Source organism: Neolamprologus brichardi, chromosome 22, assembly GCF_056152115.1.
Source record: "Neolamprologus brichardi isolate AB-2024 chromosome 22, ASM5615211v1, whole genome shotgun sequence".
Classification (NCBI taxonomy): Eukaryota; Metazoa; Chordata; class Actinopteri; order Cichliformes; family Cichlidae; genus Neolamprologus; species Neolamprologus brichardi.
The window spans coordinates 12,840,182-12,858,934 of record NC_142124.1 but is presented as its reverse complement, the minus strand read 5'-3'; the positions used below and the strand labels follow the sequence as shown (position 1 = coordinate 12,858,934).

General features: G+C 40.6%; 1 protein-coding gene across 2 annotated transcripts in view; it reads left to right on the top strand.

The window, feature by feature from the left end:
• LOC102779055 (RNA binding motif, single stranded interacting protein) overlaps positions 1-18,753 on the top strand; it is a 299,444-nt gene that overhangs the window by 59,468 nt on the left and 221,223 nt on the right. For both annotated transcript variants that reach the window (XM_035906432.2, XM_006788037.2), the window contains exon 3: positions 10,904-11,140. In XM_035906432.2, coding sequence (XP_035762325.1) covers positions 10,904-11,140 — 237 coding nt within the window. The remainder of the gene's footprint in view (positions 1-10,903; positions 11,141-18,753) is intronic.

Genomic DNA, 18,753 nt, shown 5'->3' with positions numbered 1-18,753 from the left:
TCTGTCACTAAGCAGAACACATTCTCGTTGCACTCCACAGCTGCAGAGCAAGAACATGAGTGCTCGCAGTTTATTAACTTAGTTAATTACTGAATGCACAGTTCAAGTGCCTCAGCTTTGTGTATTTTGTGCTTTTAACTGTTGATTTGGATAGACAGCTATGCGGTTCTAAAGGCTGTTTTTAATCTGAAGATTAGATTTATAGCTCTTGTTTTTATCAAGCTAATGAAGAAATTCCTACCAACAAGTTTAAACAGCTAATCTCATTCTTTCCTATGAAGACAGGCAGGAGGAAACGTTTTTCTCTTGCCTACCAACGGGGTATTCCCGGAGAAAAGATAACACATTGTCTGACAGGTCGTGGTACAATCATATCACAGCACCGACCTTTCAAAACAGTGACAGTATAGCTGTCTAGCTTTCTCAGGGGGCCAAGAGCCACTGTTCTGACATGTCCCTGAGTCAGCGGTCTAGAGAGAAGCTGGAATGTGGTCATGACTGTACATGTGTACCCTGTGATGCTCGACTGGGGTGCAGAGTGGCAGGATCACTCTGTTTTATACTAGAGTCTTCCTTAAGTTGAATGAGGGAGATAGAGAGATATTGCAGCAGTAGATGGAGCATGAGATGCAATGTGGAATTCTCCACTCTTACATTACATGCTGTAATATATTAAAAAGGACAATCTAAACACTTCTAATTGAAAACAATGCATTATTCACCTTTATTTACTATATTTTTGGAAAATACTCATAGGTAAAAAATCTTTTTCATTTGTTTAAACCTTGGGATCACCCACTTTTTTTCTTACCCAAGGCATATGCTTGCAAGTGGATAAATGTGGTTTATGATGGTTCCCTTTGCTGAGAACAAACCTAGGCAAATAGGAGGAGAGTGATTATAAAAGCCTGATCCAATTCTTAACTGAAGAAGACATTTTGTCTCCTTTATGCGGCACACGCAGTAATTGTCTGCTCTTCTTTAGTGGAAATCAAAACAAAGCCCAAGGTTTAATAACGATCTGTGTTCATAACAGCCTCTCACAGCAGTACATCTTCAGCGTTTCAGCAAAGTCATATTGCACAAGGCGGCCTCATATGGGAAACTTTCACAAAACTGTGTGCTCGTCTCTGAACTATACAGTTTTCATCTGAGTGGGGAGGGAAGACTTTATTGAATTTAAAGAAAAATGATAACATCATGTGGAGACAGTGTGCAGAGAAAATAGACTTTTATCAAGAACTGTTGTTATTGGAGGGCTGCAGTGTTCGCTGACTTCGTTGCAACTTGGTTTGTTTTCTTGTGCTCTTGTCTTAATTCTTCATTTCCAGCCACCCTAGGGATATGACGAAAACAACAAAACAAAAATAGATTTCAAGCATGAAAGAAGAGGAGATTAACAGTACAGGGGAGAATGGTGTTTTATGTCTTTTGACCTTGACCCTTTCTGCAGGTCTGCATGACTGTGTTTTCATTTATGTGAGAGGTTTGTGCTGTGCGCCCAGCAGCTTGTGGTCTTTTAAAGCAGAGTATGGCAAATGCTCTTTGCTTGATATACGCAAAAAATCTATGCATTTTTTGCAGTTTTTCAACCCACCAAAGTCAAAAGTTTGTACCTGCACGGTACATTCTGTAATCGCTGACAGATGTGTATGTTTGAGGGTGGTATCATGTTTCCTTGAGGTGGAAGGGGTACAGGCCTAGAAATAGCAGCAGCAGCAGTAGGCAGCTGGGGCCCGTGTCATCATGAGAGGTGCTGCAGCAACCAAGGCCCATCTGGAGGGAACACAGAGCCAAGGACACTGCAGAAGAAGGGGGAGGAGAAGCAAAGATATGATGCAAGGCCCCTATCATTGCCCTTCTCACTGGATATTTGGAAAAGCAAAGACTTTCTGTCTTTAGGTTTCTGTCTTCTTTCGTACTTTCTCTTTCTGTCTGTTAGTTTCTTTCTCTTTCTGACTTTTTTCTTACTTTCTCTTTCTGTTTGTCACTTTTTCTTTTCTCTTTTTAATTTAATTTAATTTATATAGCACCAAATCACAACAGTAGTCAGCTTAAGGCACCTTATTGCAGGATAAAGACCCTAAAATAACCTTTGTCTCCTTTTCTTCCTTTATTTCTTTTTTCTATATATATGTTTCTCTCTGTCTTTCTCCCTCAGTAAGTCTTTCTTTCTGAGAGACTTAATCCCTGACAGACAGAAATGGAAGACTTTACGTCACCTCAAAGCCATGCTCGTCACCTCTCATCTTACGCCCCCCCCCCCCCCCTCCCCCCATCCTCTCACTTTGGCCTGCTGGGACAGTGTCAGTGACAGAAGCACAGCCAAACCTAAGTGCTGCGCTGTCTCACCATGAGCAAAGCTGTGCAGACATGAGTACTACCACCACACATTCTGTTGTCCTTTTATGTAACTTACATGTAGGAATGTGCAATAGAGATTACAGCAAGAGCTGGTAACAAATCTGTCTTTTTTATCTGTCTTGACATTTTTGTGAAATGAGCCATGTTTATACATCAATGCATTTCACACTTTGTTGGCTCATCTGGTATTTACTTTGGTAAAATTAAAGAATGGACAAAAGCACAATTAGGCTTTTTGCTCATCCATTTGTCAATACTAAGATGTTGCTATTTATTTACTGAAAATGTCAAAAGTAAAGTAGATAAGAGTTTTATATCCGCTTTATTACCCAAAGCAATATGTAGCTTTATATATCTTTTGCAGCTAACAGAACTTTTCAATAAGAAGACTGTGTAACGAGAAGAATAGCTTTGACAGTTTCAGTAACCATAAATCAGCTGGTAAAACAAATCCAAGTGCTTGTTATAGATTTAGTGTCAATTATATTCGTCAGCCCCTCGCCCCAGATTACTTTGACCATACAGACCTGTGCTCACTTAGTGATCATGTGTGGCTATTTCTGCTTTGTGTAGGTGTTGTTTTAATGGCACACAGCACTATACAGAGCTGGGAATTTAGTGTGCTGGACTCACAGGCTTCAGGCAATCAGGGGCATCCATCATCCCCGCAGTTTATAGTGTGACAGAAGGAGAGAGAGAGTTGACCACGTAGAGAGAGTTAGAAATACACACAGTGGAAAAAAAGAGAGAGAGACAAAAGGAGACATTGACAGAGCGACATAAACAGACAAAGTGACGGAACCAGAGAAGTGGGTGTATAAAAAGCATACATAAAAAGAGGTCTAAAATGTCACTGTAAAAGCATTTGTCTGGAGGTGTGATTCACTCAGACACAGCTCGGCTTCCCCAGTGGGTAAACAGCTGTAATCATAGTTCAGCAGCAGACATTAACAGCCTGTCTCTATACTGCTGTTAACGTGTTGAAGTACTGTGCATTCATCCTGGATTCCTGTAATTCAGAACTCAAGTGCAGCGCCTGCTGTCACAGACATAATAGTATCAGAAACAGGCGAAGCTACAGTCAGGAGTTTTAAAATATATATATATATATATATATATATATATATATATATATTTTAATCTGATTTAATATCATCGTTATGACTCCACAGAGTAGAGTGACATACCTGTGAGATCAAATCATGCATATGAGACTGTTAAATCACCATGAGAAGTTACGTTTTTGCCTTTGATAATGATGACTTGCAAAAAAAGGAGTGCAGGTTTTGCATGGCTTCAGCCTGATCCCAATAATGAGACCACCCTTCGTCCAAATTGATTTAAAGTAAGGACTGCAGTGCACCCAAACTCCACCAAGTTTCAAGTAGATCCCATGTCATCATTTGAAAACAAAAAACAGACATACTTATTTACTTAAACAGATTTATGGCGATATGCATGGAAACGTGGGTATTGCAGCAATGAGAATTTCCTTAAATTTTGTTATGCCTGTTGTTTATTTATTTGTTATGCTCTCAGTAACTCCTGTAACAGTTTAACCCCATCGAATAATAGGAAAAGAGAGCACAGCAGACAAATACTAATAAATTTGTCACTGGTAGCAGCCCTTGGGAATAGCATTTCCCTAATCTGACACCCCAGGGGAGAATTTTGGTAGGTGTTAATAAATCAGTTTTGTGATGTGTAAATAATTGTTGGCTTTATACACAAAGAACAAAATTAGGGAGAGATCATTATTTCAAAAATGTAACTTACGTTGATAATGCAAAATGAAATGGTTTCCCATGGTACGATATGTTTTGTTGACCCCCATCCATCTGTCCTTCTACCCCACACATACTTTGTTGTCCTATGCAATATATAATAAATTCTTTGTACCCTTTTGTTGATTTAACACACATGTATATCATTTTTGAAGCACTTGGTGAAACGGCTAATGCTAAAGATTTTTTCTGTGAGTTCACCACACAATCAGTCCTGATGGTGAGTCTTCTTGGATTCACTGAAATGTAAGAGAAACTGGTTTAGATGCAAACCTGGTTATGATTAAAATGATTTGAAGGTGAATGAGGTTATTTGCAAGTACGTGAAAATCTCCACATAGATTGCTACTCTGCTTCAGTCTACAACAGCATGAAGCAGGAAAATTGCTGAAAAAGAGCAGCAAACGCCTTCATTGATTATTGATTGAAAATCTGAATCAAACTGACGAATTGGCTAATGTGATGAACTGTCGAATCCATCCTTCCCTAGCCCTGTATTAGGGTTTCTACCCTCCCTGAAGTACCCCTGTGTAAATGTTTATCTAGCCTCTCCCTGGAGGAGGTGAACGCTTCTTGTAGCTGGTCCCAGAATAGTGGGAGTTCAAGGGAAGGCGGCAGGAAAAGGAGTACTGTGTACTTTGGGTATCAGTTTTCATAGTGAAGGTTTTATCAAAATCAGAATTCTTCAGTTTAGGCTAACAGTAATGTAACTTGGCATGATCAACTCCCATTTCTTTCTATTTGCTTCTCATAGGAGGCCAAGATGCAAATTTAGGGCGCTACATCCGCTTCACAGCGGCAGCTGCCTTTAAGTTCATCAGAGCAAAAACATGTGAGAGGCCAAGGAAAATATTTGGTGAGACGGGGAACAGACACAGAATGTTGTGAGGTTTGCTTTGAGCTACAAGCGCAGAAAGGTCATATTATTGTTCATCAAAGATTCTTTGGTAAATAAAGACTCATTCAATAAATATCTTTGCTTCTGGCATCTATTCTGTTTTTTGTTGTTTTTTTTGTCTGTCTCTGTGACCCCCTTTGCACCTCTATTCCCTACCAAAAGACTATATTTGGTATGAAAACAGGTTAGGAGTCCACTTTGAGCTTGAATACACAAACCTGGTGTCAAACCACCCAATAGCTTGAAATAATATTGCAGCAGGAAGTGTACGCTGTGAATCCAGTTCATCTCCTGAGATTAGAGCAAAGTCTCTTAACAGGTAGGGTCACAGCAGTTTGTTTGGGGACTCCAGTCAATAAAGATTTTGCAGCCGCGGTGAGGTCAGTGCAGAAATTTTCACAGTATACACCACACTCCAAAGGTTGTGATGCTTGTATAAGTGGCTGTCAGCCATCACAAGTATAATGTCACACTCTGACCCTGTTGCCTTGGTTACCACCTACCGCGTGGCCCTCCAGACTTTCATCAGAAGTGTTTTCTTAAAGCGTTGATAGAATAAGCAGAAAGAGAGAGAGAAGCAGAGGCGGAGTTTTGTTCTTGCCAGTCCTTTTTGCCCCAGTTCGAGTGATTGTGGAGGCCACAGGGGTAACTTCTCACTTGCTTTTCAACTGAGAGCAGCCTGAAACCTGTCAGACGTGTCCCACGTGCCAAAATCTACACATGCCCTGCCACCGCGTTGCCTTGGTTACGATTGAACTCGGTCCGCAAGTACTGGAGAAAGAATGATAGCGAGTGAACAGGGCTTCCATTTGTGATCTTACTAGGCGGAACTACGGGTGACCCAGAGAGCCTGTCGTATCTCTGTCTCCTGCATTTTACCAGGAGTGACACACAAAACCTGCATGTTTGGCAGCAGGAAGCTGACTTGCGTTAAGGGATGAGGACTGGCAAAGGAGATGGACTTGTACAGAAGAGGCCATTTCACGCAACACAGCTTCCAGGAAGTCAGTCATCAGAGATGCCAAAGGAAAGCTGCATCTCTTTCATAGCTGGCCAAACAGAGCAAGCATGCGTGGAGGACCCTCTTGAAAACAATGTCCCCTAACTGATGCCATCTGGGGTGACTTTCATTGTCACAGAGCCTCTCATTCTTAATTCATTTTCCAATTTCCAAAAAATGCTTTGGCACTTGGATGTGTAGCCGTTTGTCATGTTTTGGAGACGTAATTTTTGCTCATTTAATCCCTTTTTAAGCACATAGCAGTTTTGTGCCAGTGGTCATTCGTCATTCTGCTTGGGCCTCATGTAAAATGGCAATATGGAGGTGACATGAGAAAAACACGCCTTTTTGGCAATACTCCGGGCTTTTTCGAAAACAAGCACAGAGCCAAGATAAAGCACAGATAAAGCACAACAGGAAACCAGCACATTTGAAACTGTGTTGTGGGAAATCCACATTTCTGCCTGCATTACCGAGCATTAGCAATGGGGCATAATGCCCTCTGGATGAACAGATAATCACAGCGCAGTGTTATTTAATGTGTACAGTAAGCAGAGTAGGCAATGAGACAATATTATTTCTCAAAATTTGGTATTACACCTTGAGCTAAAGGTTATGATCAAATTTAAGGAAACTCGTAAGGGGGAAAAAAAGCAGTGTTTTGCCTCAGGGTCTTAGATTCATCTTATAAGAAAGTCTGTATACACCATATTTTTGTAAAACTTTCTTTACTACAAAAGCCATGTGATGTCTTGGCAATAGGACACTGATTACTTCCTCAACAGCTTCCCCTTTATTTTTTCTTCTATTGTGACATAGATTTGGAAATATTTCCAGTATACAAGGAGTTGTTCTGTATGACCATCCTTAGAGTGGACGTTTCATAATAGTCGTAGGTCACAGAGTGTTCACAGAGGGTTGATTCCAGAGGAAACAATGTCTGTCTTTCTTCTTTTTAGTTCACGAGTTATAAAATAGGCTAAAATAAAATGCTGTGGCAAGCTTCCTTCTCCAATACTTAGAGTTGCCATTACAACCAAAACCAGGTTAGATTTATGTATTTCTTATACTGGAGTACATTTTTCAATTTAAGTACACACTCTATGCATTTTATTTTCATTAGAGCTAGCAACATTTTTCTAAACTATACTGCAGCCTTTGTGTTGCGACAGGTTTGTGTTCTAAGATGACAGAAGTGGCTCCCGGTATGGTCTTCTGCTAAGAAGAGATGCTCTTCTGCATACCTCAGTTGTAACGAGTGTGTTATTTTGGCCTTCTTATCAGCTCAAAGCAGTCTGGCTATTCTTCTCTAACCTCTAGCATCACGAGGCATTTTCATTTAGAGAACTGACGCTTGGACACTGGATGTTTTCTCTTATTTGGTTCGTTCTCTGTAAACCCTGCAGATGGTTGTGTGGAAAAATCCCAGTAGATCAGCATTTTCTGAAATACTCAGATCAGCCTGTCTTGCATGAATAACCATGGCACATTCAAATTCACTTAAATCACCTTTCTTCTTAATTCCGATGCTCATTTTGAATTTCGCCAGGTTGTCTTGACCAGTGTTCACATGTCTAAATACATTTGAATGCTGCCATGTGATAGGCTACTTGGGCAACTGTGTTAATGAGCTGTTGAAAATAATTAAGTGGCTAGTGAGTATAATTTATTTAATGACAACTGAGCTGAGAAAGTAAAAATAGAAAATTAAAATGAAATTAATAAAAAAAAGCTACTCTTTTTGTGCCAACTGAGTTAAATAGAGGTTTTCCCATAACACCTAACAGTAATGCACATTAAATAAAGACAGACAAGAGAGAGAAGAGTTCTGTAATTCAAAAAGGTCTGTCCCCTGATGCATCTAACCATGCCCATATCACTGGGAAGAGAGAAGAGAATGGGGAAAATCACTTAACCAGAGAAACATGGACTCAGGAGAGGTGCTGCGCTCTGGTTCTTCTCTACGTTTTAATGGATCCGCAACACTCACTCACTTGTTCACGGCTGAAAGAAAAGCATTATTTTGCATTACTTGAATTTTCAGAAATAAATTGTGCTGATTATTCCCTGGCTTGCTGAAGTAGTTAGTTTTTCTTTTCACTTAAACCATGTCAGTATCTTGCATCAAAAAATAATGCACATCCCTCTATTTGTAGCATGTATTAATGTATTATGATTTAAAGCCTACACGCTGGATGAGACATTAATATGTGGATGTTCTGTGGGGCAGCACCAAGTTACCTCCATTAATACAGATTTTCTTTCACTCAGTTTAGGTAATTTCAGATGACCTTTTCACAAAGTATGACAAAACAGCATAAAATGTCCCAAGAAAAGCAAACATAGTTAACATTTTAATATTCTCTTCATTTGATCTTTTTCTGAACTTTCTGTATTATCACATTACACAAACAATATGTGTGTGGGGATGAGCTTTTATTGTAAAAAAGTAATATGTTTTGCCCTGTGGACCTACATAGCTATTAGGTATTTTGCCAAAAGACTGGGTTGAATCATATGCAGCAGCTCCAACATTTTTTACTCCCTAAAACCACCCGTGTTCACATTTAGGTTAAAACTGTTCAATCACATGATAAGAATATGAATTAGAGCTAGCATTAATAAATAACTGATAAAAATCAATTAATCATATATTTTGTTTTGATGATCCAGCATTGATTACGCAAGTCCTGAGATAGATTTTTACATGACCCTTGTGGAAAGAGACTTATTAAAAGTGGCACACAAAGGCTGACAAGTGTAAATGTATTATAGATGATAGCTGGCTGGAGTAGCTGCCTGCCAGTCTTGACTCTCATGTGAGTAGTCTCTGTGTGGATCCACTGCAGCGTCCTGCATTATCCTTACTCAGGATGGTTAGATTTACAGTGAAACCATTACAATTGAGTTTCAAAGAAATGCATAAGCTAGCACAAAGAAATGTGTAAGCCAGCAGACAGTATATACACATCTGTTTGCCAAATATGTAAAAGCCTCCTCCTTAAAAGTGGAAAAGTACCTGTAACCAGATACTTTTATAAAATGCTGAAATATGGGCAGACTGTAGCTCTCTGACAAGCCGCTGAAAATCTGTGACATGAATCTCAGTCTGGGGACCGATGCTGTATTCTAGTCAAGAATGTCAGGACCCTTGGATCTCGGGCTCGTGTAAAACACAGCCCTGCCCTATCATATAAAGAGTGAATCATCCAAATCGCCTTTAAATGTATTAAACATGTTTAAAATTCATTGAAAAAGAGTCTGTAACAGAACATCTCTGCATAGATGCTTTAGTCCTAAATTCTTCCTCATTGCCTGAATGATCCTCATTCATTAGACCAGCGGAGGTTGTTGCACGACTTGGGGCAGCACTTAAACTCCATGAACTGGCGAATACTTGTGTTAAAGTAGCGTCTATGGCCACGCAGCTTAATGGACCATACTGGGGGCCGTCTTTCCCCTCTGGCTTTTACAGTAGCAGTATAACATTGTGTTAATGTCTCTATAGCACCCAATAACTTCCATCAGCGAGATCCAGCTCGAAATGCTTATTTGTTGTTGGTACACTATATCCTGCCCACACACGGTTTCAAATTCTGACCCTGTGACTAAGCCTTTTATCTAAGCCCTGAGAGAAAAGAACATCTCGGTGCGTTTCATATGTTTGTTAAAAGAGGGAGGATGCTTTATTTATTTTTTGTTTTTTGTTTTCCAGCTGTAGTTTCCATTTTTACATGGGTTGAAACCTGGTGATTCAAAATTGTGCTTCGCATATTTCTGTTTTTTCCCAGCGCTTATGGTTTTATGACACCATTGGGCCTCATTTTCCACCATGTAGTGCTGTATAAATGCATCTATTCTGCTTTGAGGGGGGGAACAGATTCCTCCTGTTTTTTATTAACATGAACCCTAAACCTGTCATTGTATGTATTGTATGAATTAGGCTGAACTTTGGCTTACATTTTCCCCCTCCAGTTCTTTAGTGATGAAGAATACAGAACTGGAAAGCTTTCTAAGCACAGCTGCCATCACTCTGCTCCAGTAACCCCTGTGTGGGGTGGCCTCTGACCTCAGTGAAAATCCAACAGGGGCTAAAGGGGACTATTAATGTTCACTAGTGATGTACAGCTGTGCTTCATTCAAGGTGGTTTGCTCTGCACACAATTTGCACATGCAAATTAAATTCGTGGCAGATGGTCTTAAGATTGCATCATATTTTATATGTTTTACGTGAGGGAGTGAACTCTGAATTAGAAGAGTTTGCAGATACCTGCAGTATTTTCCCTAGGTTTTGTTAAAATGCCATGGATCGGCATGTGTGCTCTCTGTGCCCTGTGTGTCCTGTATTTCTTCTGTGCTCCACTGGCCATGACAACCGAGGTAACCCGTCTCAGAGCTGCATAAGCCAGACTGTCAGCAGATTCAGCCCTGTGTTTCCTGGACCCTGTTGATACCCAATACTTAATGGCATACTGGGAAGCTTTGTTGCGAGCCTGTAATCCAAGCATCTTATCAAACCAATCAGCGCTTTTCCAGCAAGAACACATCTCGACCGTGACAGTAGGAAGTTTCACAACATCTGGTGTTGGGTGGGGGCAAGAGGGAGTTGCGTGAAAAGAAAGTGAGAGAACAATCTTGATGTTTTGGCATGAAGTCTTTAGATTGACACCACATCCTGCTTTTCTTTTGATACAGGTCAGTGAGCGAGCAGTTGGGCAGTCACTGCTCGCCGGCATTTTTGATTGTGATGTTTTGGATGCCAATGTTCATCATTGCACTCGCTTAGAGTTTCTTTTTTCTCTCTCACTCTCTATCCAAAACTAACTTCTTTTCTTTCTCCCTGTTGTTTCTATCCAGCCGTCCTTCCAGCCCAGTGCAGCAGTGAGAGGTTTCCACGGCAGTAAGTCAGCAGCCATGGGTCCAAGTCTTGGCTCCAATTGGACCACTGGTAGCAGTGGTGGTCAAGGGGCCTGGAGCGGGCCTTCTTTCACCCGTGCAAGTCTGCAGCATTATATATCTCACCAACAACAACATGCACAACACCACCCTCAGTCCACGCACACTAGCTACGCTTACTGCCCAGCGCATACGGCTGTGAGTACAGTAAATTTCCTCTGTGTCTGCACCTCTCTGTCATTTCTAGCTGCTGTGTTGCAATCATTTCTTTGAATACCAAGAATGCTCTTCTTGTCTCTCTCTCGCTTTGGAGTCGAGTGGTTGCAGTTACCATCAGGGAAGCTGTTACGCACACAGCAAATTCTTTCTCCATCTCCTCCTCCCACTCCTTTCTTTGTCTTCCGCTTTAATCTTTGCCTTCTTTTTCTCAAACCCAAGTATATCACTTCCTCTCCAACCCTCCTCCCCTTCCTGCTCTATCTCTTACTTTGACCCGCTCTCTCCTTCTCACTTCTCTGCAACTTAATTTGTTTTTCTTTCATCCATCCTCTGCATCGGCAGCGCAATGAGAGACTAATTGAGGTAGAGACACTTCTGGATGGCTTCCCTTGTCATTATCCTTGGAATTAATTGCTGTTCTGCAATCCGTCTGATTTGACTTTATTTGTGCTATCTGCCTTTCTAATGTAACGTTTGGGGTGTGACTGGAACTAAGGCACAAGCCAAATTGAGGAATTTTATTATCGTCATGTTGCTGTCACAGTCACAGAGCTGGAAACAAAGATTTGGCAGCTTTTTTTCCCCCCTCTCTGTATTTCTTCCTCTAATAAATGTATTTTACAAGGCTTCACACCAAATCTTTCTCTCATTTTCTCTTTTTTCCATTACAACACTCTGGTATTCTCTCATCTTACATACGCACCACGCGAATTCCCTGCTGCCTACTTGCCAGCATGTTGAGACTCCCCTGAAGCGCCTCCGTGTAAAGAAATTGGATTGGATTTAGATATGATAATCATCACTGTACATCAGCTGCCAGTTCCAGCATTCCTTTTATGTTATTTCTTACACACTAAAGGACACATTCATACTTTTTAGAAAGGTGGAAAACGGTTGTTCTTTAAGAGCCCTAGCTGTTCTTTGTGTGTGTACGCTTTATTTCAATACAGAAGTCCTGCTTTTGCTTGCAGTACAAAATCATCGCCATCACTAACAAACACCATCTCTGCCGCTGTTGTCAATTAGACCACTTCTGCTACCTGAGGCAAATAAGAGCTCTGTTTTTGGTTCCAGCATTTGCACAATACTGTTGAAGAACAACAGAGAACATTCCACAACAGACATACATGCTGATTCTGTTATTGTAGATGCGGCGCCGCTCGATCAGTTGTCATAAGTTTTTGGGAGCATTACGGTCCTTTCTTGTCCTGCTGCCACACTCCACCAGAGATATCAGGCACAGTCATCAACATCCGCACACACAGGACCCATGAGTGTCTTAGTTCTTTTTATGCAACAAACAATTTAAAAAAGAGCTATCATAAAGCCACTTTTGTCCTCCTCTGACTGAGCATGGTCATTGTTTTCCTCAGTGGAAAATAGTGCTGATCTTCATGAAGCGTTTCAAAGCTCGATATCCACCCAGGCAACAGCCATCTGTAGGATTAGTGTCCATATTCCCTTAAAGGGAGGAAGTTATTATCAGCACACTCCATTCTCTGCTGTGTGTAGCCCTATATGTTCTGCATTCACATACAGTGCATGTATATTAGTGATAATTCACTTTGTGGGAGTGAGGAGACTGAAATCTGGGTTTTGCATACAGTAGGTCACCAGAAAGTGTAACATTTTGGCATTGATAGTGAAATTAACTTTAGATTGGACAGGATTTAAAAACAATAGAAATATTATGTTTTTTGGTTTTATTGTTTTTTTTTTTATCATTTGGGTGGCTGTTTATTTCTTTGTAGACTGAAGAAAAAAGTGTCAATCAATTTCTAATGGGTTGAATTTTTTTTTAATTGCATTATTGTTTAAAACCCCAAATTTTCAAATTTCCAAAAATGCATAGTAATGGCACACCTGATTTTACTATTGTTAAAAAACTGAGAAGATGTGAAAAAAATAGATTAACAACAGACCGTTTCTTTTTCTTTTTTTCTTTTATTCTTCTTCTTCTCCACTCTATTGCTCTGTATGTGTTTTTGTACGATGTTGCTAAGCCATACTTCTCACACTCCACGTCTAACCTGTCTTGGTTGCTGATCACCACAGGATCATCAAACTCCTGCCCTTATCTTGGCCCTCTGCAATCAAACAATCGCAGGCTTAGCTGGCTTTAACTGCTCTGTTTTCATGGGACAGTGGGGATACTTGTTTGCTTTTTGGCAGTTTTCATTTTCTCCCTGCAGAAGGTAATTTCTCCCCTACTATAATGCTTTGGCCTCAACACTTGGCCTCAAGGAAGATTTACAGTGACTAGAGATGGCTAATCCAGACACTTACAGTAAACCAAAGAATGGTTCCAGCTTTTGAGTCTGCTTTGTGTTTTAAGCTTCTCATAGACAACACATATTATATTTATATGGAATTGAAATCCGGTATATCTCGAAGGCACTGAAACCGATACCCCTCTGTTTTTTAAAGTACGTTTCCCCTGTAAATCCGTCAATTTTTTATTGCCCCTCTAAATGCTGTTGTAATTTCAGGCGTATTAGATGCAAAGAATGCCCGACAGAAAGGAAAGAAAACAGAACTGATAGCTTAGCGTGTGTCTGTCCTCCCGGCTGAGAGAGTTGAGTAAATAAAGGGGGGGAAACAAAAAGGCAAGTTAGGATCCAGCAGAGATCAAGAAGCTTTGCCTCCAGTGGGTTTGTAATTACAATGGAAGGAGATACATTTCCACTTTTAATATGGTGAAGACCCCTCAGGGAACCACAGGCTGACAAAACACAGTAAAGAAAGTCACGTAGACGTCAGAAGATGTGACTAAAAAGAGAGTCAAATAGATGGATTCTCCTATTTCCAGCAACTGTGCAATACTAACGCATACAAAGTTCTTTCATAAACTGCAGATTTGCCGTGTGTGTGTGTGTGTGTGTCCTCTGCCATTGTATTGTTTGACATTCTCACACTACACATAAGGAGTTACAGGGAAATTACTGAGATGGTTAGTGGTTCAAAGCAGACTTTAATAATAAACTTGGACACCGAAACACTTGATTTTGATTATACAGGGTGGGCCATTTATATGGATACACCGTAATAACATGGGAATGGTTGGTGATATTAAAGTCCTGTTTGTGGCACATTAGTATATGTGAGGGGGCAAACTCCTCAAGATGGGTGGTGACCATGGTGGCCATTTAGAAGTCGGCCATCTTGGATACAACTTTTGTTTTTTCAATAGAAAGAGGGCCATGTGACACATCAAACTTATTGGTAATGTCACAAGAAAAACAATGGTGTGCTTGGTTTCAACGTAACTTTATTCTTTCGTGACTTATTTACAAGTTTCTCTTTGTTCACAGCCATTGACATGTCGAAGAGGTTAACACGTGAGGAGCGGATTGAAATTGTGTTGATATCTGGTGAACGCAGTAACCGAGTCATTGCAGCAGATTTCAATGCAAGACACCCTACGAGACTACCCATCTCCCATGCTACACTTAGCAAACTGCTTGCTAAGTTTCGTGAAACTGGTTCAGTGTTGGATTTGCCAAAATGTGGACGCAAGAAAACTGTCACTAATGAAGAAACATCAGAGGTTGTCCTAGCTTCATTCAGCAAGAGCCCACAGCGTAGCACTCACCGCATGTCACTGGAGAGTGGCATTAGTCGAACATCCCTTCGGCGGATATTAGCTACTCACAAATGGCACCCTTACAAACTCCAGCTACTGCAGCATCTCAACGAGGATGACCCAGATCGGCGCACAGAATTTGCAGAATGGGCAAAACAAAAATTGGAACAGGACCCTCAGTTCACGCAGAAGATTTTGTTCAGTGATGAGGCAAACTTTTATGTGAATGGTGACATTAACAAACAAAACCACCGCTATTGGTCTGACACTAACCCACATTGGATGGATCTCTCCAAGACTGTTGGAACAACAAAAGTGATGCTTTGGTGTGGTATGTGGGATACAATGATAGTGGGTCCATTCTTCATCAATGGAAACCTTAAGGCCACTGGATATTTGAAATTGCTACATGATGATGTGTTTCCCTCTTTGTGCACTGAAGCTGGCGCGTTCCCTGAGTTTTTTCAGCAAGATGGTGCACCACCACATTATGGGTGCCAGGTCCGAGCATTCCTAGATGAACAGTTTCCTGGAAAGTGGATTGGTCATCGTGGGCCAGTTAAATGGCCCCCAAGGTCTCCCGATCTGACCCCCTTAAACTTTTATCTTTGGGGTCATCTGAAGGCAATTGTCTATGGTGTGAAGATACGAGATGTGCAGCACCTGAAACTACGGATACTGGATGCCTGTGCTGGCATTTCTCCTGCGGTGTTGCTATCAGTGTGTGAAGAGTGGGAGAAGAGGGTTGCATTGACAATCCAACACAATGGGCAGCACATTGAACACATTTTATAAGTGGTCAGAAACTTGTAAATAACTCATGAAAGAATAAAGTTACGTTGAAACCAAGCACACTATTGTTTTTCTTGTGACATTACCAATAAGTTTGATGTGTCACATGGCCCTCTTCCTATTGAAAAAAACAAAAGTTATATCCAAGATGCCCAACATGGTCACCACCCATCTTGAGGAGTTTGCCCCCTCACATATACTAATGTGCCACAAACAGGACTTTAATATCACCAACCATTCCCATGTTATTACGGTGTATCCATATAAATGGCCCACCCTGTACATTGGAAGGAAAATGACAAACATTTCCTGTTTCAGGTACTCTCATGGGCAGGGTTTAGTTTTAGCCATTATAGAAGGCTCTCTATGATAGTGTTGGTCAGCCTGTCCAATATTTTGGTTCCGGTTGAAATATTTCAACAACTACTGGACTGCTTGCTAACAAACACTTAAAACTCTACAATGAAACATAGTGTTAGACTCCTAAATTTGTTTTTGTTTTTTCTTCCATTACTGTATGAGACTCAAAGGACTTGAGGTTCTTAATGTTTTATAAAATGTATTGGCAGTGCTGACAGTCATTTCAATCAAGCCTAGAAACCTGTAGATGGAAAATTGAGATTTAAACAGTAGGAATATGGTTTGAATGTTGTTTACAGGGTTTTAAGAAGCTTTGAAAGAAACGTGTGTGAGTGAATTAATGTGTTCATAACATTGTTTTGCTAATTACTGTTGAATAACGATGTTATTTCCCAACCCCTATCTACTAGTTGTTCCAGCGGAAAACACCTAATCCTTATTTTGATCAGGTTTGCTATAAAGGTGGTCAGGCATATCTGCGTGATGATTGGGCAGACTGAATTGGCATCAAAGCTGGGATTGAAGTAAATGCTAAACGGACTGGTTCTTACATAGTGCTTATAGTGTGCTTGGGCACTCAAAGTGCTTTATACAATTTGCCTCATTCACCCCCATTCTTACAAGTACTTTTTTTTTTTCCACGTTTTATGTAAAAACTAATCTAAGTAATGCTTTCTGCCAACCTCAACATCCTTGGATTTTTAAATAGCAAGCAAGCTTTCCTTTTATTTTTTCCTGTGTGTGACTGGACAAAACAGAAATAGAACATGTGTTTTTAGTCACCTTCTATCCTTACATAAACGCCTTTTACTGTGTGACCTGTGAGCTGTTTCATTTCTGATGGTATGCTTCTTCTTTACATCATATTATGATCAAAGAGCCTCACATCGACATTGCTTTGTTGTCCCCTCAGTTTATTCTGTCCAGATATTATTCATGGTTGTGATAGTGTTTCATTATTTTACATGTAAGGCATTCTTGGAATTGTGGTCTTGTATTTGCCGTTTAACTATTTAATTGTTTTACAACTGGGGGGAATTGAGCTACCAACATGGTCTACTTGAGCTGACTGTGTCCATGTAATGTGTTTATAACCAAGTTAAACTGAATTCATGCAGATATGAGTGCATATGTTGGAGGGAATAAAAAAACTGAGGCCTTTTCTCCTTATGTGTTGTGACAAGATATATGTGGAAAGACTGGGGATGCATTCTGAACTCAAGGGTCAGCCCGCATTGCGTCTATATACTGCTGCAGAGTTCATCTCTCTTCATAACATATAGATAGAGACACCTACACACGTGCTGCAGAGGACAAAACCAGCTTTCCTCCCCACAGCTTGGGAATTGTTTTAAGAACTGTTGGAACACATTTTAAAATGTTATGCCCTGCAGTATTACTGCTGTTATCAGGTATACATAACAAGATGCATTTTCCCCCCTCTAATGAATACATTTGGGTATGTTATCACTCCTTTATCTGAGAACTTGGACATCCCTTTGAAACCTTCAATTTAATCCGCTGTTGTTGCCTCAGTAAGCTCTGATTGTTACCTCATTAGATGTGCCGAGCACAAACTGGCAAATGATTCAGTCAATACAAACGGGCTAGCAGGGATTCCCGGCACATATCCAGATTCACAAGGTCTAGAAATTCAGAGAAGAGACAGAAGGAGACACTGCAAGACTGTGATACAATAGGCGGTAATCAAAAAGGGTGGAATAGACGGAAAGGAAGATAAAAAGGGAACGAGAGGAATCTGCAAAATGTTGCTCCGGTGTGTCTTTTTAACAACCATGACCAGCATTTAACTTTGATCATGAACCCTTGTGTTTGATATCTGATAACATCATCAGTGGAGATTTCAGCAGAATAATAGTCCTCTGCATTTTCACATATAAACTAGGTGCAGGTGTGCAATAAATCCATCCAGCTCACCTTTTCAACTGTCTCTCTTTGTGAGGGCTGAACTCTGGCACAACTCTTTGTGTTGTGATTAGCTTAATTACCCGCAACTCACAAACATCCATTTATACTGGATGACAGATGATACTGTCATTTAGCTGAATGAATGGCCTGATTTCTGGCAGAGGGTGAGGGTGCAACTGCTGGCTCAGGGCCTGCACAAAGGCAACTGAGCTGAGATTAGTTATTTGTGGATCCACAAAGGAAGCACGGTAATCAGACCTCTGGAAGTGAAGTAACGCTGAAAAGAGTGAGTGGGGAGGTGAGGCAGGGATTCAGATCTGCTGTCATGGAGTCCAAGCTTTTTTCCTCATGGCATGTTTTTCAAAGAAATGTTCCTTCCAAGAGAAAAATAGTTAGGACTTCCTAATAGCAGAGGCAACAGATGCCAATGTGTAAGGAAGTGCATTAGCTTACATTTTACACTGCGAGCCTCTTTTATCAGCTCGTGAACGAAGCGCATTGCTCATTCCCCAAATACTGCAATGATTCATCTTTGCCATGAGCTAGAATGGGCTTTGTCTCAGTAATTAATTTAGCTCTCGGGACAGCAGTTGGAATGAGTCGTGTCTTCGAGGCCTAATTAAAAGAAGATTGTCAAACATATTCTAGGTCACACAGCTCAGAATCTCCAGCCATTAAAGGGATGTTTTTAGGCACTCCCACCTTGTCCTTGGTGGACCATTTTGCTGGCTGATAGAGCATGGGCTACACAGAGAAAAACAAATGGTTTTATTTGCCATGTTGATTTCTTCAGGCAGCACTTGAAAATTGAGACACTTGATGTTTTGTTTATTATTGGCTGCTTGAGTCAATAACTCAATCCACTTATGGGTTTGTGCCCTGCGTGGCTTCGTCTTTGCCTTTGTCTGCCGTTGGTTTGTTTGTAATT